This window comes from Moschus berezovskii, chromosome 12 (genome assembly GCF_049115385.1).
Source record: "Moschus berezovskii isolate FMDL1 chromosome 12, NW_MosBer_1.0, whole genome shotgun sequence".
NCBI classification, from domain to species: domain Eukaryota; kingdom Metazoa; phylum Chordata; class Mammalia; order Artiodactyla; family Moschidae; genus Moschus; species Moschus berezovskii.
Genome location: NC_142471.1, coordinates 68,585,180 through 68,612,815, shown reverse-complemented (window position 1 = coordinate 68,612,815; position 27,636 = coordinate 68,585,180). Strand labels below are relative to the sequence as shown.

The window sequence follows — 27,636 nt, the reverse complement described above, 5'->3', positions numbered from 1 at the left end:
CACTGGATCTTTCTTGTGGCATGCCAGATTTTTTTGGATTTTTTTTTTAATTGCTGCATGAGGGATCTAGACCCCTGACTGGTGATTGAACCCAGGCCTTCTGCACTGGAAGCGCCAAATATTAGCCACTGAACCAGAGTGTGAAATCCCTATTCACACTTTTATGTAGTTCTCTCCCATCACTGTACCAGAATTGGTCTGTGTGACCAATAATATAAGGAAGAAGTGATGATGTATTACTTCCAATAGAAGTGTCAGTCGCTTAGTCATGTCCAACTCTTTGCAAACCCATGGACTGTAGCCCGCCATGCTCCTCTGTCCATGGAATTCTCCAGGCAAGAATACTAGAGAGTGGGTAGCCATTTCCTTCTCCAGAGGATACTCCCAACCCAGGGACTGAATCCAGGTCTCCCTCATTGCAGGTGGATTCTTTACCAGCTGAGCCACAAGGGAAGCCCAAGAGTACTGAAGTGGTAGATAACAAATTTTGTTATTCTAAGATGCTAAAGTTGAGGGTATCTTGTTGCATAGTAGTAGATAATTAATATGCCTGGTTTATAGTTACTCTTCCATGGAGATGCAAACTTTCAGGCAATATCCCTTTTAGTGCTTTATTTTTAGACCCAAACAACCCACATGTGAGGAATGGTTTACAGTCCTCAGAGGAGCTTGCTGTCTCCTTGCAATATCCCTAGGAAAAATGTTTTAAAGTAGGGATATTATTGTCCCCATTCTGCTGAGGAAGAAATTGAGGCTAAGAGAGGGTTAAACAATATGCCCAGGGGCACACAGTGAGTAGTCATACATTATGTTTTCTTTAGTTCCTCTGTTCCTAACGGCCTATCCTCCACTGCAGTTGCTTATGGAAGGAGAGATGAATGAATAGGTTTCAACCCATTTGGTGAGAATGCTCTGAAGGGGTAGGGACCCTTTCTGAAGGAAGTATTCCCAAATATTGGCATGCATAAGAACCCCCTGAGGCACTTCTTTAAAATTCAGATTCGTAGATCCCCTTCCTCCAGAGGTAAGTTTTCCTCCAAAGGAGGATGGGGCCTTCTACATATTTAACAGATATCCTAAGAGTTTCATATACTTTAAGTAACTGCTTTAGCAGAGAAAGAGATGGTAGTGGTAAATGGTCACGGTGATGGTAAATAGACAAGAAGAGAAGGAGTCATGTGTTGGAGCTGGGAAAGACAAATCCTATCAGAATTCTTATAATCATTTGATAAATATTATATGACATATATCAGGCTATAGGCACCTTGTTAGGTGCTGGGGACAGAGATATCAATAAGACATATCATTACCATCTTGATGGAAAAAGCAGATTCACCCTTGAAAGACAGAGGAATGTCAGGGCTTCCCTGGTGTCTCAGTGGTAAAGAATCTGGCTGCCAATGCAGGAGTCACACAGGTTCAATCCCTGATCTGGGAAGATTCCACATGCTGCAGAGCAACTAAGCCCATGCGCCACAACTATCAAGCCTATGCTCTACAGCCTGGGAACTGCAACTACTGAAGCCTGGGTACCCTAGAGCCCATGCTCTGCAACAAGAGAAGTCAACCCAGTGAGAAGTCCACATATCGCAACTAGAGAGTAGACCCGGCTCACAGCAGTTAGAGAAAAGCCTGCACAGCAACGACAACCCAGCACAACCCCAAAAAAGAGCAATGCCAATGAGTATTTGAGGGCGTTTCAGGGGTAAAAGAAATGTGGGAGAAAACAGACAAGGCTAAGGTAAGGTCAGGAAAAGGAGTTGGATGGGACAGGTTCTAGGAACTGCAAGAAGCCAGGAACTCACCTGTCCTAAGGCCAGTCTAGCCCACTGCTTCTGCTGTTTGCCTGTCTGTGGGGCTCATTCCTTCGTTTCTTGCCACCTCACCTCTTCTGAGCACCTCCCACTTTGCTTCATCCCCACGTCCAGAGTCCATTTTGCACTAATGACTGCTATTAAAAATTACTGGTGGGCTTCCCTGGTGGCACAATGGTAAAGAATCCCCCTGCCAATGCAGGAAACAAGGGTTTGATCCTTGATCCAGGAGGATCCCACATGCCCCAGAGCAACTAAGCCATGTGCCACAACTATTGAGCCTGTGCTCTAGAGCCTGGAAGTCGCAACTACTCATTTTGTGTCCTAGAGCTCCTGCTCTGCAACAAGAGAAGTTACCACAATAAGACTGCACCTCAACTAGAGAGTAGCCCCACTCGCTACATATAGAGAAAAGCCCTCACAGCAACAAATGCCCAGCACAACCAATAAATAAATAGAATTTTTTAAAAATATAAATATTAAAAAAAAAAATACTGGCATGCCACTGGTTTTTTTTTTTTTTTTGCCATGCCACATGTGGAATCTCAGTTCCTGGACCAAAGATGGAACTTGTGCCCCCTGCAGTAGAAGCAGTGAAAACACACAGTCTTAACCACGGGACTATCAGGGAAGTCCTTGAATAATTCACTTTAAAATGGTTAATTTATGTCATGTGATTTCACCTCAAAAAAAGAAAATACTGGGCGCTCAAATCCATCCATCCAAATCAGCTAACCCTGCCACCCTCAAGGACCTTGTCATTAAGGACCTTCCACATAGACTCACTGCCTCCCTACTAGGGCTATCTGCCAGGCATCTGTGGGTTCTCCTCCCATCTTTGCAACACAATTTCCAGAGATGCTCCAATGATGTTTCCCTCTTCTTCCCCAGGTCTGGTCCAAACTAGAAGTAAAGCAGAAAAGAGCACTGGGTCAAGTACTTGTTAGGTGTGTGACCTGAGGCAAGTTACTTAACCTCTCTAAGCATGGTTCCTCAAGGAGAAGAAACTACTTAATCATTCATTCAACAGTATTGAGATATTTTCTTTAAAGAAACTGGATCAATAGATCAGCTGGAATGGGAGTGAGAGTGGTACCTTCCCAGAGGAGGTGAAAGTATAACTGAGGTTCAAAGGAGACATTAACTAGTTAGTAGGCAAAGAAGCTTCCCTGGTGGCTCAGAGGTTAAAGCGTCTGCCTCCAATGCGGGAGACCTGGGTTCGATCCCTGGGTCGGGAAGATCCCTGGGTCGGGAAGATCCCTGGGTCAGGAAGATCCCCTGGAGAAGGAAACGGTAACCCACTCCAGTATTCTTGCCTGGAGAATCCCATGGATGGAGAAGCCTAGTAGGCTACAGTCCACGGGGTCGCATAGAGTCGGACACGACTGAGCGACGGATGAGCGACGGAACGGAACGGAGGCAAAGAAGAGGGAGAAGAATGTTTTACAGAAAGTTTGAATTTATTAACCTTTTTGAATCTGTTTTCTTGCTTGTTTAAAGGAAGTAACACCACTTTCTTCCAAAGGTCATCATGAAAAGTAAATGAGATTTCAGGTGTGAAATCTCACCTAGCACAGTACCTGGCACATAGTGTATACTCAATAAACGCTGTTTTTCTTCTTCTCTGCCTTCTGCCTTCCACCTATGTAGTCTAGAAGGGAACTTTAGGTTCAGAGGAGGCAAAGTCCCCTATAGGGCGGGTTACAAGCACCTTTGTCCACTCAGGTGATTGGTGATAACCATGGAATCTGGCCAAGCTAGTTGTTTGGAATGAGTGGCCTTAGGGGTGAGTGGTTACAGGATTGTGTGCATCCATCCCTGGTGGCTCAGAGGATAAAGAATCTGCAAAGCAGGAGACCTAGGTTCAATCCCTCGGTCAGGAAGATCCCCTGGAGAAGGGAATGGCTACCCACTCCATTATTCTTGCCTGGAAAATCCCATGGACAGAGGAGCCTGGTATGCTACAGTCCATTGGGTTGCAAAGAGTTGTACACGACTGAGTGACTAACACACAGGGAGTGAGAGGGGTCAACACAATCCAGCCCACTTCTGAAACTTTTCAAATAACAGATAACCTCAAAGAAAGCAGAAAGGAGCTAATGTATATCGAGTACTGATTACATGGCTGGTATTGGGCTAGACACTGGGCATACACTGTCTCATTTGATTCTCACCAAGCCATGGAAACCAAGTAATTTTCTAGTGAGGGGTAAAGCTGGAATTCGAAGTGAGGTATCCAAATTCCAGGCTAAGGTTATATTGCTTTAGGTTCCCTTTACTCCTTATAGTGCTGACCTCTGCCCTGGGGAATGTGGGGAGGAGGTGGACACAGGCAAGGGATGCTGCCAAGGAAATAATTGTGTAAGTGTGGATAGCTTCAGTCACATCCCTTTGCAGGCTTCTATCTGCAACTCCCCCCAACACACACACACTCTTTGCCTTCCAGAAGGTGGAGATAGGGAAAGCTAGGGGTGGGGGAATCCAATGTGGATGGAATGCTGGAGTTAGTGAGAGGCTGCATTTACAGCTCCCTTCCCCCACCCTCTCCTAAGCGCAGGGCAGGGGATACCCATCTCCTGGTTGATTCTCTTTTCATCCCTAAGACTTTGCATCTGCCCTTAGCTTTGCTTCCTGCTCCCTCAGCAAAAGCTAAGGGGGCTCATAAACACTTAAGCCTCCACATCTGTAACCCTCCCCCAGCCAGTCAAGCCAGCTGTGCAGACTCTGGGCAGGGGTGAGGGAACCTTCACTATCAGTCCCCACCTAAGTGACAAAAGGAAGGAGGACCCACCACCCAGTCCCGAGCCAGAAGCCTAGGAAGGGGACACTGTCCAGGTCCCCAGCATCTACTGTTGGAACCCACTATGAAGCTTAAGGAAAAAAAGCTAGCAGCCGGGGACCCCCTCCCAGAAGGGAGGGGGCCAACTCTGTCTTCCATACGGCTCCCCTCCCCTCCCTCCTCCCAGCTAATAGGTATTTCCTGTTTATAAGGCAGCTAAGGCTGGGCTTTTGGGAAGGGGTGGAGATGGAGGCCCCCCACCCCCCCTCCAGGCTGTGTTGGGGAATCCTTGAGGGGTGCCTGAAGGTTGGGAGGCTCCTCCCTGGGGAATGAGTGTTCCTCACGATGACCATCCACATCACCCCACCCCCTCCAACAGAGGCCCCAGCTCCTGCGGGCAGGGGGCTATGGAGGGGTCTGCTTCCTGTCCTCCCCAGTCTCCGAGGCCCTCAAAAGGAAAGCGGCTTCCAGAAGTTGGGGCGGGAGGGAAGCTGAGACTGGACGGAGAAAGGGGGGAAGGGAGGAGAGCATCTTGACTGATGAGTCAGAGTCTGCAAGGGTAGAGGACGGGCTGCGGATTCCCCCTCCCCAGTCCAAACTGGCGGTCATTCCGCTGCCCCCCTCTTCCCAGCAAAACACAGATCCCAGGCAACTAGGCGAGGGAGGGGCCCGGGACCTCACCTAATTAACCCTTTAGCTCCAGTCCCAACTGGTTTAGCAGGCAAGGTAGGGGTAATTTAGAGGGGGAGATAAATTCAGGGGTTGCTACTCGAATTAAGATAATACTGCTTTCCCCACCCACGTTATGATGGGGACGCATAACCAGGGCCGTCCAGATTAAGATTGGGGTTTCAGCAGAAAACCTGGACTGGGGGATTGGCAGTCCGGTTTCCCTCCCTAAGCTCGGCGCGGGGTGGAGAGAGCTACACCTCACAGCCCACCCTGGCTCCGCCTCCCCCAGTCCTGGCTCCCGCTCCGGCTCCGGCTCCGGCTCCGGCTCCGGCTCCGGCTCCGGCTCCTCTACGCGCCCAACTCGGCGGCGCCCGGAGGACGAACACCCAGCGTGAGGCTTCGCCTTCTCTTCCTCCCCCTCGCCTGCCCTCTCCGGGGTCTCTGCCTCGGTCTCCTTTTTTAAAAGCTGCGTCACATGCACGCCGAGCCCGGTGCGCCACCGGCCCCTCGCCGCCCGCCCGCCGCGCGGCGCACGCACGTCGCAGCTCGCTGCGCCCTCGCCCGGGTCACTTTGACACGGCTCTCCCCTCCCACTAGCAGGCAATTAGCATATTAATAAAGCCCGGCCCAGCCCGGTTAGGACTGGAGAGCGGGTGCCTACGAGAGGGAGAGCGAGAGCGAGAAGGAGCGCGAGAGCGAGAGGGGGCGAGCGGCGGCGGCGGCGGCGGCGGCGTTGGCGGCAGGAGCGCACAGACACGCACACGCACACGCGCACACACGGACACACACTCCGGGGACGCACACCCGTGCGCACACACGCAGAAGCAGCTCGCCTTCCTGCCTGGCTTCCTTCCTGTCTGCACCGCGCCTGACAGGCTCCTCGCTGCAGCCAGGGGCCGCCCGCACCGGGCCGAGGCCGGGCCGGGCCGGCGGCGAGGGCAGCGGGGGCCGCGGGCGGCGGCGGCGGCTCATGCCCGGCCTGTCCCCGCGCGGGGCGGGCACCGTGACTCGGCTGGGCCCCCAGCGGCGGGCGATGTGAAGATGTCAGTGGGCTGTGCCTGTCCTGGTGAGTGGGGCGCGCGGCCTCTCGGCCCCTCCCCCCCGAACCCTCCCTGCAGATCCCTCAATCCTTGTTTGGTGAGAACTTGTGTGGGGGGCGTCGAAGGCATGGCTGTGGTCGGGGGCTGTGAGGGGTGTGTGAGGCCTCAGTTGGGGGAGGGTTTTCCCCAACTGTGTAAATGCGCAGCAGCCCAGAGGCACGGGTAAGGGGTGCTGGGGGTAGGTTGTGTGTGTTTTTTTTGAGGGGAGGTTAATTAGGGAGGGGTTGGGGGGGCTGAAATTCCCAGAATTCCAGGGTGGTAGCCAATCAGAAGTGAGTCTGGACTTTTGACCCCCCCCTCAGGTCATCATAGAGTTGTGATTGGATGGTTTGGGTTGTCCCCCACCTTTCCTGCTGCCTATTCCCTCTAACATTTTGTGACACCTCCCTCCAGACTGTTTCTGAGGCCTCTTGTTTGCGGGGAGGGATTGAGTGGGAACCATTTTGCCCCTTTCCAAATTATCCTGCCTGTTGCCAGGGACGGTTGGCCCTCCTGAGGGACCAGAGGTCCGGGGCGGGGGGGTGCGGGCGCAGATAATTGGGCCCTTGGGCCTGGCATCTCTGCCCTAGTGGGAGGGGGAATGTGGCAGCGCCAGGCAAGCTAGGAAATAGAGTGACTTGTGAGAGTTTAGTTGAGGGAAGCAATGCTTGACCCCAATGAGAGGACTTAGGTTTAGATTCCTGCCTCCCCCCAAACACATCAACTCTTGCCAGTGACAGCTGGGGTCTGAGTTATTTCCTGGGGAAGAGGAAGACTCTTATCTACTGCCAGGAGGAAGGAGAGGGGCCATGTGAATGGAGAGGGAGTCTTCAGAGGGCCTCAGAACATGGTTTCTACCCGTCCCCAGGACTCTGGGTTCTTGAATTATCTGCAGAACCCCATCTTGTCCCAGGCAGGAATTAGCTTTCTTTGGAAAGTCAGATATTCCTGAATCTAGCCTGGTTTGGATCCTTTGCCCATTCACATGCCCTGTTCTCTGGGAGGCCCAGACCCTACAACTGGAAGCCCCCCTCCCCCTCCAGCACAATCCCCAAGGGAAGCTGCCTGTGCGGAAGCTTCCTTGAAAATCATGTGACCCAGGCCAAAGCTGGGCTGGGCTGGGCACACACTTAAAGTGCCTGCTGAGGCTGACGTTTAAGGGGCATGGGGTCCAGAGGGAGGGCTAGTAGAGCCTGAGGATCCTGGAATATCCGGGTATGGGAACCCCTGGCTCCTGCTGCAGAGGGTGGGGGAGAGGAGGGGAGGGAAGAGCCTGCCAAGCTGGAATCCTGTCTGGCCCCATCACTGCTCCTCCTATCAGCTCCTCCTATCACACATGTTCCTGTGTGTATTTTCTTTACAATTGTCCCATGCTGAGTACCCTGTTCAGACCCATCCATTCTCTTGAGTCCATCCCGTAGCCTTGATCATCCATCATCATACTAAAGGGATGCATCGCCAAAGGGCTGAGCCTTAAATGTTGATTGTTAGTTCCTACAAATAGTGGGCAGGAGGCAAGTCTAGAAGGGTTGTCAGACTAGAGGTAGATGGGAGGTTGGTCTTGAAGTTGGGTGCGTGGTCCAGTAGGAGAAGGGAGAAAGTTTCCCTGTCAGCCTCTCTTGGAGCAGCATGGGGACAGGTGAGGACCTGTGTGTGTGAGGGGGACAACTTTAGTCAGTGCCCTAGATGGTATGTTCCTTTTGTGTGTCTAGTGATCGGTTGGGGGAGAGGGGGCCGAAGATGGCCAAGAGTGGGGAATCTTTTTCTTGAATGTAAGGAAGTCTTATGATTGATGCCATAAACCATGGTTGGAGGTTAGTCTTCAAGGAGAACCACTTGGGGAGGGGCATGAGTGTCCTGGGGGTGAGAAATGGTAGGAATTGGAGTAAGGGAGGGCACTAGGCTTGCAGGGGTGTGTGTGAGGACATGGTTGAACACAGGGACATTGTGGCAGCATGTTCAGTCCAGGCCCAAAGACCACCGCCCCCAACCTGAGCAGCCCTGGGGTGGGGGCCCAGGCGCCCTGGCAGGCCGCCTGCCTGCTGCCTGCCTGCTCGTCTGAGTCTCTCCTTTGTGCTCTGCTGTCTCCCGGCTCCTCCTCCCCCAGCCCGGCAGAGACAGCACATGCCCCACACATGTGACTGAGGGAAGCCAGAGCACACGCAGACCCACACACATGCACACGCGGAAGGAAACACTACAAGATACACACACAGACACACATCTAGCTCCCATAGTGCTCCTGGGGTGCGGAGTAGCTTCTGGGGCTTTGGTCAGGAGCAGGGAGAACCTCTGCTAAGGGGCATCACCCTGGGCAGGGCAGGTTGCTGAGGGGGCCAGGGCCTGTCTGGGGCAGCATGTGGCTCAGAAGGGTTAAGGCTGGGAGGAGTTGGGGGAGGGGAGGAGGCAGCAGTGGTGGCGGCTGGGAGCCAGGAGAGGAGGATGGCAGAGCGCCAGGCCAACGGGAGGCCGGGCACAGACAAAGGAAGGGGGGCAGGCACACTGGAGGCCTGGGTCAGGGAGCCCCAGGGGCCCGGGCAGGGGGCAGTGCTGGTACCTTATCCTGTGGGCTGGGGCAGGCTGCTGCCCTTCAGAATTCCCCCCTCCAGAAGGGGTGCTCTGACCCTTCCCTCCCTCCTCACCTTTGTCAGTCTTTGCTGCTCCCAGCTTTCTGCCCACCCCACCCCCACCCCCACCCATTTTAGAAGCTTCCAACTGTGAGTTGCTCTCTTCAGTTGAACCTCTTCTGCCACTGTGCAAATGGGAGAATTAAGTCAGAACTGAGAGAGGAGCAGACTTGCTAGAGAAGGGGAACTAGGAGAGGGCCTGTTTTGAATGATATGCCAGAGTCTAGGGGCCCTTCTCCCTGAAATTTGAAGAGGTAGACTGGGTGGGGATTCTGAGCTCTGAACTGGAGGCAGAAGCCAGAGCACACACCCATGTCCTGTCCCTGAGGAGACAGTCATTTGGGGCCCGGAGTGACCAGTCCTTGGAGGGGGGCAGGCAGTAGGAATGGCTGCCGAGCCCCAGGGCTGGGCTTGTGTGAGTGGGATTAGAACCCGGGTTCCAGCCTCAGGCCCTCTTGTCTCACTGTAATTTGTTCAAGTTAGGATAATATTTGACCCTGGATGCTATTAGACTCTCTTAAGGTACTGCCTTGTGAATGCACTTTGGAAAATTTAAAGGCATGAAACAAATGACAAGAATTGTCCTATCAGAGGGGGAGGAATGTAGTTATCCTAGAGTTGGGCTGTAAATTTGGGAATCAGGGCGAATATCTCAAGTCCTGGTGGTAGGCACTATGATGATAGGCATTCTGGCTGAATTGTACAGTTTTCAGTATGTTTATGAAAGCCAGAGTGTATCATATGGCCAGGCCATGAGGAAGCATGGTGTGCAGAGGGTGGGGTTAGTCCCTGGGTAGCAAATGGTCAGGGTGTGTGTGTAGCAGTCTGTCAAAGGTTCAGGAGGTATGATGCAGTTTTGGGGTGTGTCTTGGGTATGGGGGCATGCTTGTCACAAGCCCTAGTGTGTATGGAAGTCAGGGTCTAACATAGACTGTGTATGTGTGTGTCTCTTAGGTTTGGGTTTATTTGGAGTTTGAGGTATATCATGGGTTGACATGTGTATCAGGTACTGATTTATGTGAAAGTGAGATGGGTTGTTTATGTGTGGAGGATGTTCACAGAGCCAGGTGCAATAATATTGTTACTGCACAGTCAACTGGTGTGTATGTCATGAGAAATCCTATTGTGGGACTGTGTGTTAATATGCTTGGGGGTTAGGGAATAGAAAGGTGAGAATCAAATTGCAAAGTAGTAAGAGGTCCTTACTGCCCCCTCCACACACAACACATACTGTGTGTGTGTGTGTGTGTGTCTCTCTCTCTGTCTCTTGGGATTTGTGTGTGTGTGTGTGTGTCTCTCTCTCTCTGTCTCTTGGGATTCCCCCCTTGCTTTGGAGAACAGGTCCTACCCTGGCAACCATATACCTTTTTTGTCTCTGGGGTGTAGGGAGAGGATTCAGTAGCAGACTGGACCCCTTCTGGGGACCCTTAGATGGGCAAGTTTGCCTTCCTTGGCTCTAACAGAGCCCCTTTCCCCTGCACCCACATATCTGGTATGGTGGTGGTGGTGATGTTGGGTGGAGGGAAGGAGGCCTCCCTCTGTGAAGGCAGATCTGTTTGGAACTTAGCTGGGTTGGGGGGGGCAGGGAACCTGGAGTGTCCCCCTCTCTCCAATCAGTGTTTACAGGCTGAAGTCTGAGTGTGTTTCTGTCAAAAATAACCCCCTGCAGCCTCCCCCCAGCTGCTGTGGGATTTCACCAGCCAAGAGTGGCTGCCCAGGCCAGCCTCCAACCCGAAAGATCACTGAGGAGAGGAAGAGAGATTTGGGGGATGTTTCGGAGGAGGCTGATAGAAGATACTGGGAATCTCCAGAGAGGAGAGTGCCCTCCTCCATCCTTGCCTGTGGCTTTGGCTCCCCAGCTCAGCCCTGAGCACCCCCGCTTGGGGCTTGAGGGCGGCATTCCTGTTCCCGGTCCCCACAGGCCTCCCCTCCATCCAGGTCTCTCCGGACGCAGTCTTTTCCGTCTCCATCTCTCCGTCCCGTCCCCTGTCTCTCCCAGTCTGTCTCTCTTTTGTTTTTCTCAGCAGTCCTCCCTGCCTGCCTTGCTCTCTCGCTCCCTCCCTCTTCCTCCTGCCTCGCAGGGAGGGGGGCGGGGCCGGTGGGGGCAGCTCCACCCTCCGCCCGCCCTGGGGCCTCATTCTGAGAGCGGCTCGGGGAGAGCGAGCGGGGAGGGAGGGAGAGAAAGGGAGAGAAGGAAGGGAGCCGGCGGGCGCTGCGTGTGTCTGTGCGTGTGCGAGTGTGAGTGAGTGTGAGTGCTGGGCCCTGCCTCTGCTGGTGCCCCGGCGGAGGGGCCTGCTGGCCTGGGGAGGGCAGGCGGGCTGCTTGGAGGCAGAGGCATAGGCGGCGGCGGGGAGAGCCGAAGAGGAGGAGGAGGAGGAAAGAGCGGAGCAGCCATTGTTGAGGGAAACCTTGCAAACAAAGAAGGCTTCGGACTCCCCGCGGCCCCCCGCCCCCCAGGCCGGCCCCCTGGCCCCCGGTCCCTGGCCCAGTGGCCATTGTAACTTTCCCCCGGGGCTGTGGCCGCCGCGGGGCGGGCTGAGGCCGTGCGTGAGAGTCTTTGTGCAGCCCGCGGAGTGGAGCTCCCCGCCAGGCCTGCCCGTCCCACTCGGGACATGAGCGGCTGAAGTTGCCCCCCCTCTCAGGCCTCACCCCAGCCAGGGCCCCTCTGGGCTCCCAGCTGCCCCCCGCACCTCTCCTGGTCCCCTCAGTTCTCCCAGGTAAGTCTGGGCACCCTGCAAGCCTGTTGGGGGTGGGTCGAAGTCCTGGGTCTGGTCCGGGCCTGGGAGAGAGGTGCCCCAGCTCACAGAGGCCAGGGCCCTCGGGCCTGCTGACCTATGGTCAGCCCCCAAAGGGAGGAGGCCTGCCCTCCGGTCAGGCCGGTTACCATGGAAATGCCCAGCTGGAGATGCCCCCCTAAGGCCACAGGATGCCGCTTCCATTCAGAGAAAACTTTACTAGTTCTGGTCTCTTCCTCTCTCCTCCCCCTTCCTAAAGGCTCCCAGGTTGCCAGAGATGAGAGCCAGGGTTCTGCCTGACTCCAAGACTGGGTGACACATCCAACCCCTCACCCCCACGTTGCTACCTCTACCCCTGCTCCTGGGGACAGGCAGCAACAGGGACAGATGGTCTGGGTGATGTTCCCTCCCCTCCTCTTCTCACTCCCAAGCCCTTGTGCTGGGGCTACTGGGAGTTGCTGTGGCTCTGGAGAGATGCTGAGTTTTATTTGTGTCCATTCACTGGACGTGTAAATAGAGGCCCCTGAGCTTTGGGCTTTAGCTCTGCAGAACTGTTACCCAGCCCCAGGCAATGTGCCTGTCATTTCTCTAATGAGAAACTGAAGCTCTGAAACTTTTTCCAGAGTTAGAGAGGAACCCTGGTGTCTTGCCTCTCATCTCTCTAGGATCTTGAGCTGATACTCAGAGTGGGCCTGAAACCAAGGAGCAGGGCAGTAATGGTTTTGGCAAAAGGAGGGCCTTGGTAGAGGATGAGGGCCAGGTCTCCTAATCTGGACTGTTGGGTGTATTGCCCAGGCATGGTTTCTGGTGGGCAACATGAGCTTTGACTTCTTACATGGCCTTATCTGTCTATGGAGTGGTGGAGACTTGGGACTGGGTGGGACTGTCTCTTTCCTGAGGACATATGCTGCTCACTCAGTTCTGACTGGCTTGTGAAGGCTGTGTGTCGTGCTGGGAGCCTGTAGATGTGACATCTGAGAGCTCATGTGTGGGGCGAGGGCTTGTTGTAGGCACCCTGATCCTGCCTGGGGCTGCTGGGTTCCAGCCCTTGGTAGGCATGTTGGGGCGAGCTGAGGGTGGAAGCCTGCTAGGCAGGATGAGACACACGCGTGTGCAGGTACACACAGGCTCTGAGTTTTGGCACCTTCGGGGACCGTGTAGGGTAGGCCCCTCTGGGACCCTCCTTTGGCCCACATTGTGAGAAGGGGACCCAGGGGAGAGAATTAGATGGCACATGTTGGCACAGGGTCTTCCTTTGTCTCTCCCCCCACCAAGGAACAGAATAGATTTTGTATCAGAATTAGAGAGGGGGCTCAGATACAGCCAATTCAAGCACCCTTCCAAATGTAAAAAAGTTTGTGGGACATGAGGAAGCAGCAGTGGCCAGGACTTTGCTTCACTTTATCTTTCTGTCTGGTGGGGAGGGGAAAATGGCATTTCAGGGGGACCTGGCTGGCACCCAACTATGAATATAATACTTCTTCCAGTCACGTAATAGTAGAGCAGGAAACTGTGCTGCTGGGTGAGGTGGAGAGGGGACACCTGTGCACAGGCATAGCTACGCACCAGCAGAGACCCTGTCTAGTTATCACTTGCCTCCAAACTGAGCCCCTGAAACCTAGGCTCCTTCCCAGGGGCTTCTTATTTTCTGTTCGTAAGGAGAATGGGATCCATTGGAGGCCCATCTACCTCCCTCCTCCACTGCAAGTCTAACGAAAGAAAAGGGGTTGAGGCTTTGGGTTTCTGGTTTGTAGACAATACTGGACCATGGTAGGTGTGGAGGAGGGGCTGGGCTGATAAGGGAGTGGCCGTTGGTGGGAGGGGCTGAAGGCCCAACTGGTTATCTAGTGGGCGGCACCCAGCAGGTACCCCCCCCTTATCTTTTTATCCCCTGCTCTCCTGAGACCCTGGGGGTGAAGAAGGAGCAGGGAGTTGGCAAAATCCCCCTTACCCTCTCCCAGCTTGGTCTCCAGAGTGCAGTAGTGGGTAGAACTACCATAGGATATGGGACTCAGAAGACTAGGCTCAAGTCCTGGTTCTGCCAGTTACCAACTCGGCAAGTCCCTTTGAGCTTTTATTAACCTCATTTGTAAAATGGAAATGTTAGAGTCACTTCTGTTGCCACACAAAGTTGTGGTAATGATCACACAAAATAATGTAGATGAAAAGGGAGTTTATAAAACTTTTAGATTCTGATATTTGTATATTTATCCTATGGTTATTGACATTTCTTCCCAGTTCAATTCTGTCATCCAGGGCTCAGCCACATGAAGAAATGGGCTCTTGAGTATTAGGACTGAGAACTTCCAGTTTGTAAAACAAAATTGGAGCCAGATTTAGAAGGTGGGATAGGTTCTCCCTGGGGTAATCTCCCTTTCACAGTGTACTCGGGTGCTCCAGAAGACCAGTTCCTGTGCATATAGTCTTAATAGCCTTCCAGGAGCACTCCCAAGAGGGACTCGAGGGACCCCTTCTTTGTTTCCCTTCTAGGTTGTTCCTCAAAGTCATTCAAGCTGTACTCACCGAAGGAGCCCCCGAACGGCAACGCCTTTCCCCCCTTCCATCCCGGCACCATGCTAGATCGGGATGTGGGGTGAGTTTCTTTGCTTTCTGTCCCTTCCCCATATGGCATTCTGCCTGAAAAGGGGATAGAGTGACACCCCCAAATAATTCCTGTCTTCTACCCATTCTCATAGCCTTTTCCCTTTCACAGCCCAACTCCCATGTACCCGCCTACATACTTGGAGCCTGGGATCGGGTAAGTGGAGTCCAGTGGGAACGTTGGTTCTCTTCATTACAGAGGTGAAGGCAGAGGTGGGGGTGGGGAGGGTCTGCTCCTCCTGACCTCCCTTCTTCACTTCCGCCAGGAGGCACACACCATATGGCAACCAAACTGACTACAGAATATTCGAGCTTAACAAACGGCTTCAAAACTGGACAGAGGTATAGCCAGGAGAAAGGATCTGGGAGGGAGAAGGCCATCTGGGCATCCCTGTGCCATGTTTGCTGATACACGCACCCCTCCCTATGCTCCTTAGGAGTGTGACAATCTCTGGTGGGATGCTTTCACAACTGAGTTCTTTGAGGATGATGCCATGTTAACCATCACTTTCTGCCTGGAAGATGGACCAAAGAGATACAGTGAGTGGCCTCTGGGGGTCCTGCTAGATAAAAGTATATACTTCCTGTGTCCAAAGATGTGGGGCTGGGTGTTTGTCGCAGGGGATCTGTCCTGACAGGGATGTTATCTGCCTGACCACCTCTGAGAGCCTTCTCTTTTGAAGAGTTTGTCCCATCTCTGCAGCCATTGGCCGGACCCTGATCCCACGCTACTTCCGCAGCATCTTTGAGGGGGGTGCTACAGAGCTCTACTATGTGCTTAAGCATCCCAAGGAGGCATTCCACAGCAACTTCGTTTCCCTTGACTGTGACCAGGGCAGCATGGTGACCCAGCACGGCAAACCCATGTTCACCCAGGTCAGCACCCAGTTGGATATGAAACACCGAAGGACCTAAGTTTGAATCCTCTACTGGCTCCCCAAAGTGTACTTGACTGTTCCCCAGGGAAGTGGCAAGATACGCAGGGCAAGCAGGCATGCTGCAGTTTTCCGCAAACATGTATTGAGTTTGTAGGTGACAGTTTTTTGGGTCACGGGGACACAAGTGAACACAAGCCTGTCTTCATGGAGCTTATAGCAGACGAGTGTTTTACTGGCTACATGAGGAGAGGACAAGGATCTGTTAAGCATTTCTGCTGTGCGTGTGTGTGTGTATGGACTGGATTGGTGGGTGTGTGAGGAGATGGCCCGTGTTAGTTGAGCACAGCCAAATTTATGTTCAGGTGGCAGGAGTGTGTGCACTGGGAGAGTCATGAGGAAATGGGAACAAGTATACTTTTGGGTGTGTGGGGAGGCGGGCTGACTTGTGACAAGCTTGTTTCCAGGTATGTGTGGAGGGCCGGTTGTACCTGGAGTTCATGTTTGATGACATGATGCGAATAAAGACGTGGCACTTCAGCATCCGGCAGCACCGAGAGCTCATCCCCCGAAGCATCCTTGCCATGCATGTGAGTTACAGGCAGGACCTAAGACACCAGGGGGCGGGTGGGCAGCGGAAAGGGTGGAACCCAGTCTGCTGTGTTTCCCGCTGTGGCCCTAGACAGGGTTGAAATTTATCCATCTGAAAAGTGAATTTTTATATAGTAGCTCCTCCTCTGTCCGGGGTGTCATGAGGCTCAGGTGACTGGGCAGGTAAGCAGGTGCTAGTATTCTTACCTTTCTTCTCCAGGCCCAGGACCCCCAGATGTTAGATCAGCTCTCCAAAAACATCACCCGGTGTGGGCTGTCCAATTCCACTCTCAACTACCTCCGAGTGAGTCTCTGATCACCTGGTTTCTGCCCCATCACATTTGGTCTCCGCTCCACGCCTGTCCCCTGACAAGCCACCAACTGGTCTCCCCCCAGCTCTGTGTGATACTGGAGCCCATGCAGGAGCTTATGTCCCGCCACAAGACCTACAGCCTCAGCCCCCGTGACTGCCTCAAGACCTGCCTCTTCCAGAAGTGGCAGCGCATGGTAGCGCCCCCCGGTGAGTGCCTTGTACCTGCACCTGCTCTTCCAGGATGTGATGCTGCTCCCCAAGGCTGTATCTCTTAACTCCTCACGAAGCCCTTTTCTTGCTCCTGGGTCTGCACAGTTGGGATCAGGGTAGGCTCAGCTTCCTTAGGAGCCAGATTGGGGAACGGGGAGCCCCAGGCCCTACCCTACCTGAGTCTCTTTTCCCTGGCACAGCGGAGCCTGCACGGCAGCAGCCCAGCAAACGGCGGAAACGGAAGATGTCCGGGGGCAGCACCATGAGCTCGGGGGGCGGCAACACCAACAACAGCAACAGCAAGAAGAAAAGCCCAGCCAGCACCTTCGCTCTCTCCAGCCAGGTACCTGTAAGCATCTCGGCTTTCTTCTCTCTTCTGGGCTGCCCCACTGCTGACCCCTGACTCTTGACCCTGTCCCACCCTGAGCTCACTAGCACACATAGAAGCAAAGACGAGACAGTTTTTCCCAGTGGGAGCTAACTTCTGTCTGAGAGTCCTTGTCAGTCATATGCATGGCTGTGATCACATAGACTCAGACATAGCAACATAGGACACAAAGGGATTGACACAGCCAATGGGGACGTCTGGACAAAGGACAAACAGCTTAGGGGCACATAGACCACCAGAGAGACACATGCTGACAGAAGGTCACACACACTTAAATGTTTGTGAATCTAGAATACACACACATGCACGTGCACACAGTCCCGCCCACTGGTGTTTTTGATCTGCTCCCTCTCTTACATGTGGACAGAAGTTTAGGAGCCCCCTAAAATTTTAGAGAGATGGATTAGGGAGCTGGTGGAGTAGATCAACTTCTCCCAGAATCCAGTGGATGTGGGTTAAAGGCTATGATGCTTTGCAGTCTTTCAGTGGGAAGTATTGGAAGTATTCCAGGGGCTGAGGGTGTCAGAGGAGAGGGGGTTGTAAACTGGGATATGAGTGGGTGGGTGGGGGTTGAGTTTCCTGGGTGGGTATTGGGGCTCTGGGGGAATCTGCTGCCCTGGGCTGGGCGAGCCCCTGCCCCGATTATGTTTGGGGACCTCCGCCACTCTCAGGATGTGATGGTGGTGGGGGAGCCCACCCTGATGGGCGGGGAGTTCGGGGACGAGGACGAGAGGCTCATCACCCGGCTGGAGAACACCCAGTTTGACGCGGCCAACGGCATTGACGACGAGGACAGCTTTAACAACTCCCCTGCCCTGGGCGCCAACAGCCCCTGGAACAGCAAGCCTCCATCCAGCCAAGAGAGCAAATCGGAGAACCCCACATCACAGGCCTCCCAGTAAAGGCGCCACCACAGCCACCCAGTGCTCTGCCTGCCTGCCCCACCCCTCGCAGCCCCAGGGAGCAGAAGACAGAATGAAGAGACTGAGCATCTGAAATGGGCAGCCTCATCCACCCACTTCAGGGAGGAACTGGACTCACGGGGGGCAGGTGCCAAGATTTGTCCCCCAGTGGCCCTGGGCTGGGACTGGCCTCTGCAGAGCCTTTTGGGGAAAGGGGGGCCTCGTGCGGATGCCTCCGTGGACCCTGGGCCTCTGAGAAATGTCCTGACTACCCCCCACCCCCCGCCCAGGGCATTTGCCTCCATCCTCACCCCAGGTTCTGGGTACCCCCATCCTCCTAACTCCACCCCCTTCAAGCCCAGGGTTGTCTACACCCACAGCCCTTAGGGACTTAAAGTCATGGGGCTTGGTTGAATGCCTCTTCCCCAAACCTTCCCTTTAGGTGGTTGGTAGTAGAGGGGTAAAGCTCTGGATTCCTCCCTTCCGCCACCTATCCCAGCTCCAAGTTTTTTAAAAAATAATATTATTAAAAATGTAAGTTTTAAAAAAAAATCACTCATGTTCCCCCTCTTCCCCTTATTAAAGGTCCAGCTACCTCCCTTCTCCTGGCAGATGGGGAGCTTAGAGTCCATGTGGAGGAAGGGAGCTATGCATTACCATAACAGTTCGAGTGCTTCAGACCAAGGAGGCACTTTGCCATGTCTCTTCCCTTCTCTGGGGTGACTGGAGTGGGGAAGGCACGCTATGGGGCGGGGGCCCTTGATGGCCTCATCTGTGTGGCAGCCCCCTGCTGTGCCTCTGTCTCCCTCCTCTAGGACTCTGGCCTGCCCTCCTAGTGCTTGTGACTCCCTCTCTCCCAGCCCTATCTCCTCCCTCCACGGTGTGTGTATTCTTCACAAGCCCTCCGCTAGAGCAGCTGTCTGCATGGGGGAGGGCTCCCTCCCTTAGGGAGTGCGGAGGGAAGGGAACAGCCTTGTTTGTTACTGTGTTTTTTGTTTTGTCTCAGTTGGGCAGGCATGGGGGTAGAGGAGGGGCTTCATCTACTCTCCACTACTCTCCTTTCCCACCTCCTCAAACTGCGCATCTAGTTCTCCCCTGCCCTTCAGAGGGGTAGGAGCCACTGAGGATGTCCCCAGCTCTAAGCCCACCAGGGAGCAATAGGCTTTTGTCCTCCAGCTGAAGTAAAGGCTAATCATCTCCCAATATCTCCTCCCTCCCCTTCTTCACAGAAGGACAGGGGAGGCAGCCAGGATCCTCAGCTCTGTCTCACAATTGGATGGATGTGTGGAGGCTCCGGGCCCAGGGTGAGGCCAAGAGCAGGGTCCCACGAGTCTGGACCCAGCTCTGTGGCTTCGCTGCCTTCTCCTGTGGCCGGTTCCAGAAGTGTTAGCACCACCTCTCCCCACTTTTCCTTCTGGATTTGGGGCCCCCCACATCCTGTTTCCTCCACTCCAGCTGCCAACTATTGGAAGGGTATTGTGTCAGGAGCTGAGGGAAGGGGTAGGGAAGATGGATGTCCCACCCCAACTGTAATGCCTTTTTTTTTTTTTTTTTTGGGCCATTTGAGTCATGTATGGTATCGATCAATAAAGAGACTTTTTGGTTTGAGAGTGTCTTGGTTGGTCATTGATGCCTGTGACTCAGTCCAAGGCAGCCTTTTCCCCTCCTTCCCACAGCCTCTACAAACAGCCACTGGGGAGGAGGTATGAACTGGACTTGCGAATTCCCTCTCCCATCTCCCTTTTCCCTTCTTCCGGTGTTGCTCTTCCTGTTTCCAGGTGGTCCCTTCGCGGAATGCTGTTCTGCACCCCTAACTCTTCTGGTCCTTCAGAGGCAGGGTTCCTGGGATAGACAGACTTGAGTTAGGGAGCTAGGGTTGGGGTGAGGGAAGGGGTCCTCACCTGGTAGGCAGCTTGGATTGGAGGAGCTTTGGACTGTTAGACTCAGTCTAATGGTCTAATGCTTGGGAGACTCAAGCCTGTTTTTGTCTGTAAGCTTCCTACCCCTACCTGGCCTCTAGCTTACCAGCCCAGCTGAGCTCTGCACTAGTCTCCTCAGGAGTGAGGACTCTGGGTGGGAAAGGAGGAGAGAATAGAAGGATCGTCTTCTTGCTGACTTTGGGTGGAGGCACAGAGGGAGGAGGATGCTTCAGTGCTATTGAATGGCCTGAAGTTCCACAGAGAGGAAGGAGAAGGAATAGTCTCAGACTCATTTCCAGGTGGTGATGATTCTCCCTTATTCACTTCCTCCCCCGCTGTTCCAGATAATTGGCAAGATAGGGAGACCCTGCAGTGTGTTCAGGATGAACTGTTAGCACCTGAAAAGTCTCCTACCCAGTCTCCCTCATTTTTTGGGGGGGCAGGGGGCTGTGCTGCCTAGCGTTCAAGATCAGCTTTTGGGATCTTAAGTTTCCTGACCAGGGATTGAACCCAGGCCATGACAGTGAAAGTGCCAGGGAATTTCCAGTCTCCCTCCTTTTGATCCCAGACAGGGGAATCTGAGGCCTCACTGTTCCTCTATTGTCTCTGGATCTGAAGTAAGGCCTCAATAGACCTGCACTTCTGCCCCCACCTCCAAGCTGGCAGGAAGAAACCAAAGCAAAGGACTGTCTGGCCCAGCCCTACCCTCCAGTCTGTGCAGTTACCTTGGCCCTGCCCTGCACCAGCCCAGCTCCTTGTTGCCCCAACACCTCAGAACTCCAAGGTCTGCCATTTGTACACACACACACACACATATCCCACCCCTCTGTAGGCCCAATCTGACTGAAGGACATTTACCAGCCATCTGTGACCACCAACTCACCCTGGAAGTCCTAGGTGACACCTGTCTGCAGTGTGTGTCAGGCTCTAGGTAACATCTGGCTTTTTTGCGTGAGTGTGTGTATGTAGTAACTTCTGAAAGAGGGCTTGGATATATGTATGTAAGGGAGTCTATGAATAGGTGTGTGGGCTTGTATATGTGTTTATTTATGATCCAATGGCAAGCCACTCCAGTACTATTGCCTAGAAAATCCCATGGATGGAGGAGCCTGGTAGGCTGCAGTCCGTGCGGTCGTTAAGGGTTGGACATGACAGCGACTTCACTTTCACTTTTCACTTTCACACATTGGAGAAGGAAATGGCAACCCACTCCTGTGTTCTTGCCTGGAGAATCCCAGGGACGGGGAAGCCTGGTGGGCTTCCGTCTATGGGGTCACACAGAGTCGGACACGACTGAAGTGACTTAGCAGTAGCAGCATGATGTATGTCTTAGTGGATTCATTGATTCAGCTAATATGCATTGAACCCTTTCCGGGTGCCAGCCTCAACTCCAGGTGCTAGGGATGTGGTGCTGAACAAGGCAGAGAGGGCATGACCACTAGGTGTGATTGGCAGCTACAAGTACATAAATGAGGACGTACTGTTGAATGCATGGCTTGGCAGTATGGGCTTGCCAGGGTGGGCCTGTGACTGGGTTTCAGCACGTACAGGTTCCCATTCTGTGTGTGTGTGTGTTTCTAAAAGGGAGGTGGGGGTCATGGGGAAAAGTAGATGGCTAGGCCTAGACTCTGCCCTGCTTGGGGGAAGGGAGTGGGTCAAAAAGACAGGAGAACCCACTTTTTGAACTCAGGAAACAGTGACCAGCGACTTCTGGAGCCCCAGGTCTGGCTCCTCCCTGTGTCCCAGCAGCCCCTCTGGGGAAGGCCCTTGTTCAGGAGGCGTTGCCAGGGAGTGGGGAAGTAAGAAGCCCTTCAAAGCTGTCATGTCCTCTGTTCCCAGGTGCAGTTGAGGGCCTAGTCCCAGGCCCAGCATGATGCTGGAAAATTTGTTTCAGCCCAACTGGGTATCCCAGCCTGGCCCTACTGCGGAAGCCCAGGCCCTTACCCCCAAACCCCAGCTCAGCCTGAACCCATCTCCTTTCCCATGTTTCCTAACCCAGTCCCACCCAGCCAGATCTCCAGCCCCGATATTAGGACTGCTGGTTTAGTCCAGTACAACCTCCAGCCCCTTTTGTACCTTTTGCCCAGTCTAGCCTGATGGCAACCCACTCCAGTGTTCTTGCCTGGAGAATCCCAGGGATGACGGAGCCTGGTCGGCTATCGTCTATGGGGTCGCACAGAGTCGGACACGACTGAAGCGACTTAGCAGCAGCAGCAGCAGCCTGACCTATGACCCCTTTCCTAAAGGTAAGACTCAGGCCCAGTTCATTCTGACCTCCAGCTCCTTCCCCTAAGGTGAAAAGTTTGAAGCTGCCCTCCCAGGGTCTCCCTCACATCCCTTTTTTCACAAAGTAGGGCCTCATTTTGGGGCTTGGTAAAAGTAGAGGTGAGAGAACAAGATTAGGAGATAGACAGCTGGGATGAAAAAAGGGAAGGGCAGGGAAGACGGGGTTGAGGGGCAGGGGGTACCAAGGATGGCACAGGCTGAAAAGAAAGTAAAATGTGAGTCAGCAGCCCCAGAATTCCAAACAATTTTTAAGATGGTGGTTTTGGCCTCCACTGGACCCAGCCCCCCAGTATCCAGAATGTACAACTCTCTACCATGTGGCCACAGTCCCAGTCTCTCAGGGCCACCTCTGAAACTCCTCACCCCATCCTGAGGTCTTCAGTGAAGCAAAACAGGAAATGAGTGGCAGACCACACACCCTGCAGTTCCTAGCCTAGAGAATAGGGGGAACGGAAGCTGACCCACGTCTCCAGGTTCCTACTCCACCAATTCCAGGACCCTTTTTCTGAAGTAGCTAAACACTGGATTACTCCCATCCCTGCTTCCCCACCTCTGTGCCACCAGCTCACCTGGAGAAGAACCTAGAGACAGTCCCTTAAGAAAAGCCCCAGAGAGGCCTGGAAAGAAAGCCTTTCCCCCACAACCCCCAAACCAGTGAGGCTACCTGGACGTGTAATTTCTTGCTTGCCTTTAATGGATGTCAGGCACACAGAATTAGATTAATCGTACCCTGTTTCATGATACACTCTTCATTGCCCTATGCACAGAACACATTTATTTAATTACAGTACTGTTGTAAGAACTTATCACTTGAAAGTTAAGATCTTGGTGATAACTAAACTCCATCCTTCTCCCAAAGTATCTGCCATTCTTTTTTCCTTTTTATTTTTTCCAAACTTTAACCTGTCAGTTGAACAGCAAAGGGACTCAGCCATACATATACATGTATCCATTCTCAAAACCCCTTTCCTATCCAGGCTGGGACATAACATGGAGCAGAGTCCCATGTGCTATACAATAGGTTCTTGTTGGTTATCCATTTAAAATAAAGCAGTGTGTACATGACCTTCCTAAAGTCCCTAACTGTCCCTTCTCCTTGGCAATCATAAGTTCATTTTCTAAGTCTGTGAGGCTCTTTCTGTGTTGTAAGTTCATTTGTATCATTTCTTTTTAGATTTCACATATAAGGGATGTCATTCAATATTTCTCCTTTGTCTGACTTTACTCAGTATGACACACTCTAGGTCCATCCGTGTTGCTGCAAATGGCATTATTTCATTCTATTTAATGGCCAAGTAAGATTCAATTGTTTATATGTACCACATCTTCTTTATCCATTCCTCTGTCAATGGACATTTAGGTTGCTTCCATGTCTTGGCTATTGTAAACAGTGCTGCAATGAACATTGGGGTGAATGTATCCTTTCGGATCATGTTTTTCTCTGGATACATGCCCAGGAGTGGGATTGCAGGGTCATATGGTAGCTCTGTTTTTAGTTTTTTAAGGAATCTCCACACTGTTCTTCATAGTGGCTGTACCAATTTACATTCCCAACAATAGTGTAGGAGGGTTCCCTTCTCTCCACACTCCAGGATTTGTTGTTTGTAGATTTTTTTGATGATAGCCATTCTGACCAGTGTGAGGTGATATCTCATTGTAGTTTTGATTTGCATTTCTCTAATAACTAGCGATGTTGAACATCTTTTCATGTGCCTATTGGCCAACTGTATGTCCTATTTGAAGAAATGTCTATTCAGGTCTTCACACATTCTTTGAATAGGTTGTTTGTTTTGATGCTCTTCAGCATCATAAGCTGTTTGTAAAATTTGGAGACTAATCCATTATCAGTAACATCATTTGCAAATTTTTCTCCCAATCTGTGGGTTGTCTTTTCATTTTTTTTTATTGTTTTCTTTTCAAACTCAAAAGCTTTTGAGTTTATGTAGGTCCCATTCTTTTTTCCTTTTTATTAGTTTATCTCAGCTTTATGTATTCCCAACTTTTTTTAGGCTTTTTTTTAACTTTATTATTGAGTAATACTGGGTATGTAGTTTTCGACTTCTTATTATTTTTACTTAATATACTGAGATTCATATTGTCATATATTCCTGAGTTCATGCATTTTGATGACTGTGTAGTATTCCATGTGTGACTATACCACAATCTTTCATTCTCCTATCTCTGGACATTCTATCATGATTTCTGCTATCATGAAGAGTCCTCCTAGGAAAATTTTTATTCCTTTCTCCTGTTGTACATGTTCAGAGTTTTTCTTGGTTATGTATTTAGGTGTGATATCTGCAAATTCACGTTCCCACCTCTGAAGCTCAAATCTGAGGGCTTTCACTATGACAGAGGATCTGGGGCTAACTTGAAGTAAAGTTCAGACATTTATTGAGCACCTGCTATATAAGTTATTCTCACTACATTCATTCATTCAGCCAGTCATGCTACATTTAGTTAGCATATACAACATGCTAAGGACTGGAGATAGAACAGTAGACAAAAAAACATGACTTATAGAGTTGGGTGGGGAAATAGATATTACACAAATGGTTGCATACATATGTAATTACAATTTATATATAACAATTGTGCAGGTTAGATGTAGAATAGAGGCCTAATTCATTATTTTTAATAAATGTTAAAATATTTGTTTTTGGCTGCACTGGGTCTTCATTGCTGCACAAAGGGCCTTCTCTACTGGCGGAGGGTGGGGGCTTCTCATTGTAGTGTGCAGACTTATTGTGATGGCTTCTCTTGTTGTGGAGTACGTGCCCTAGAGCACACAAGCTTCAGTAGTTGCAGCTGGAAGGCTGAGTTGTTGTGGCTCTCAGGCTCTAGAGTGCTGACTCAGTAGTTGTGGCATATGTCCCCAGTCACCCCAAGGCATGTGGAATCTTCTGGAATCAGGAATCAAACCTATGTTCCCTTCATTGGCAGAAGGATTCTTAACCACTGGACCACCGTGGTAGTCCCTAGAGACACCTAGTTTAAACTCGTGTGTTAAAGAAGGCCTCTCTAAGGAAGTGATCTGTAACTATCAGATAAGACTTGAAGAACTGGGAGGACTTGGCCAGGTAAAGAGCATGGGGAAGAGGATTTCAGGTGGAGGAAACAGGCCCTGATGCTGGGAAGTGTTTAGTGGTTTGGGAGAATAGAACACCAGTGGGTTCTGAGGCTAGCCTGGTGAGCGAGGAGATGTGGTGGCAGGAGAGAGAGGCTGTGGCCAGATGGAACAATGCCATGGTGTCGATGATGATGATGATAGCAGTTAACACTTATTCTGCACAGGTATTGTGAGAAATCCTTTATATCAATTATCTCTTTGAAAGCTGACCATTATTTGTGTTGTAGGGACTGTTATTATCTCCCATTAACAGGAGGAAACTAAGGGTCAGAGAAGCCAAGCAATTTGCCTAAGTTCACAAAGATAGCAAGGATTTTGAATTTCATCCAGATGTAATAGACTGTCACTGCAGGGTCTAAGGCAGGTTACAGTTAAGACCTGGTCCCTGCCCTCCTGAAACTCCCTGAACAGGGGAAAATCAGACCTGACCGCAGTCTGAGTAAAAGCACACCTCAGGGAGCAGGATTAGAAACCTGTGACATCCTTTAGACTAATAGGGAGAGAGATTTCTTTGTGTTGACCAAAGAGATCTGGGAAGACCTCTTGCTGAAGGTGAAATTGGTTGTGATTGTGGGAGGGAAGTAGACAGGTGACAGGTGATTTTGTCAAGAATCAACAGACATTCTAAGGGATGGCTTTAGGGAAGGTACTGAAATAGGATGGTCAAGGGAAGGAATAGTGGGTACTTTGCTGGATAGGAGAGAAGGAATCAGCAAAACTACTCTTCATGGTCTTTCTAAATTGTACAGTTTCCAATGACAAGTTGAGAAATTTATTTTTTTTTATTGTATTTTCTTTTGGGGGGCAGTGTCCTAACCACTAAGCTGCCAGGGAATCCCCAACTTGAAAAGTTTAGATTTAATTTTATAGAGACTGGGAAGCCACCAACAGGTTCTGAACAGAGAAGTGACTTAGGTATTTTTTTTAAAGTAAGATTGGTTTGGTCTGATATATAGAACTAGAAAAGGGGGACCAAGTAGGGGGCCATGAAGTCCACACTCTAGCAGCTTAAAAAACCCACACAAAAAGATCCTAACTTATCATAAAATAAATTGAACAAGATTAAAGAATTAAATGGAAGCACAATTAGAAGGTAATAAAATGAAATGGTATTCACCAACTTTCTAGAAGTATGTGTGCAAAGTATAAGCTTGTAAGATTTTAAATACCACAGAAGAAATCAGAAAGGAAAAGAATGAATTAAAAAAAGGAAACATGATCATTTTGACTGCAAATTTATAACTTTGGTATATGTGTGTATAAATAAAAAAATAGATCCTCACTCCCTACCCCGTATCACAGCCAAAAAAACAAATGGGTGTGCTGGGAAATATATTTGCACCAAATATGATGATTTACAATCTTTTTATACAACTATTAATGCAAAATAGTTTTTAAAAAGAGATCCTTTTATAAAAGGGTAAAGGACAATTTCAGAGGAGAAAGTATCAATACGAAGACTAAAACACATAGAAGTATAGCAATTTAATTCTATTTAAATATTATGGCCCTTTGTTAAAGTAACAAAGTTTTTTTAGTAAATTTAAAAAATAATATAACAGCTTTATTGAGATATAATTTGCACACCATACAATTCACCCAGTTAAAGTGTACACAATTCAATGGCTTTTAGTATATTCTTAAGTGTTGTGCAAACATCACCAAAACCTACTTCAAAACATTTTCATCATTCCCAAAAGAAAACCCATACCCAATAACAGTCACTCAGTATTTTCCCTTCTATCCCAGCCCCAGGAAACTATTAATTCACTTTACGTCTTTTTAAGTTTACCTATTCTAGACATGTCATATAAATGGATTCATACAATATATGGTCTTTTGTGCCTGCTTCTACCACTTACCAGAATATTTTCAAGTTTCATCCACGTCTCATGTATCGCTGTTTCATTTCTTTTCATTGCCAAATATAATTTTTCCATTGTATGAGTGTACTACATCTTATTTATCCATTCATCAATTGAGGGACGTTTGGATTTTTTTCTTCTTTTTGTCTGCTATGAGTAATGCTGCTATGAACATTTGCATACACATATTTGATTAGATACATATTTTGATTTCTCTAGGATATATACCTAGGAGTGGAATTGCTGGGTCAAATGGCAACTCTATGTTTAACCTTTTGAGCAACTGCCAGACTGTTTTCTAAAGTGACTGTACCACTTTACAGTTCCATTAATAATATATGAAGATTCTGATTTCTTTACATCCTCCCTAACACTTATCATCTTTTTTTTTTAACCATAACCATCCTGGAGTGTGCAAAGTAGCAGCTCATGATGGTTTTGATTTACATTTCCCTGATAACTAATAACACTGAGCATCTTTTATTAGCCATTTGTGTATCTTCTTTGGAAAAATGTCTATTCAGATCTTTTGCCCTTTTAAAATTCCTTGAGGTTTTTTTTTTGGGTTATAGTTAATGTACAATGTTGTATTAATTTCAACTGTACAGCCAAGTGTTTCAATTATATATATTCTTTTTCGGATTATTTTATTGAGTTGTAAGAATTATTTATATATTACAGACATAAGTCTTTTATCAGATATATTATTTGCAAATGTCTCCCATTCTGTGGGTTGTCTTTTTGCTTTTTTGAGAGTGTTTGTTAAAAAATATTTATTTACTTGGTTGCACCAGGTCTTAGTTGCAGCATGCAAGATCTTAGATCTTTATTTGGCATGCAGGAGTTTTAG

At 50.5% G+C, this 27,636-nt stretch overlaps 1 protein-coding gene across 3 annotated transcripts; it reads left to right on the top strand.

Moving 5' to 3' along the window:
• The first annotated feature begins 5,907 nt into the window (after positions 1–5,907).
• LDB1 (LIM domain binding 1) lies at positions 5,908–19,194 on the top strand. 3 transcript variants are annotated; one of them, XM_055424800.2, is made up of 11 exons: positions 5,908–6,331; positions 14,197–14,299; positions 14,420–14,464; positions 14,574–14,649; positions 14,745–14,847; positions 15,011–15,183; positions 15,650–15,772; positions 15,994–16,077; positions 16,170–16,293; positions 16,497–16,639; positions 17,356–19,194. In XM_055424800.2, exons 1-11 carry the CDS (start codon positions 6,307–6,309, stop codon positions 17,584–17,586), a joined length of 1,230 nt encoding a protein of 409 aa, XP_055280775.1. In that variant the 5' UTR covers positions 5,908–6,306; the 3' UTR covers positions 17,587–19,194. The 3 variants fall into 3 exon arrangements, with proteins under 3 accessions (XP_055280775.1, XP_055280774.1, XP_055280773.1); XM_055424799.2 differs by having other exon boundaries at positions 5,909–6,331; positions 16,497–16,645; XM_055424798.2 differs by lacking the exon at positions 5,908–6,331 and adding an exon at positions 11,147–11,688 and having other exon boundaries at positions 16,497–16,645.
• The last annotated feature ends 8,442 nt before the right edge of the window (positions 19,195–27,636 follow it).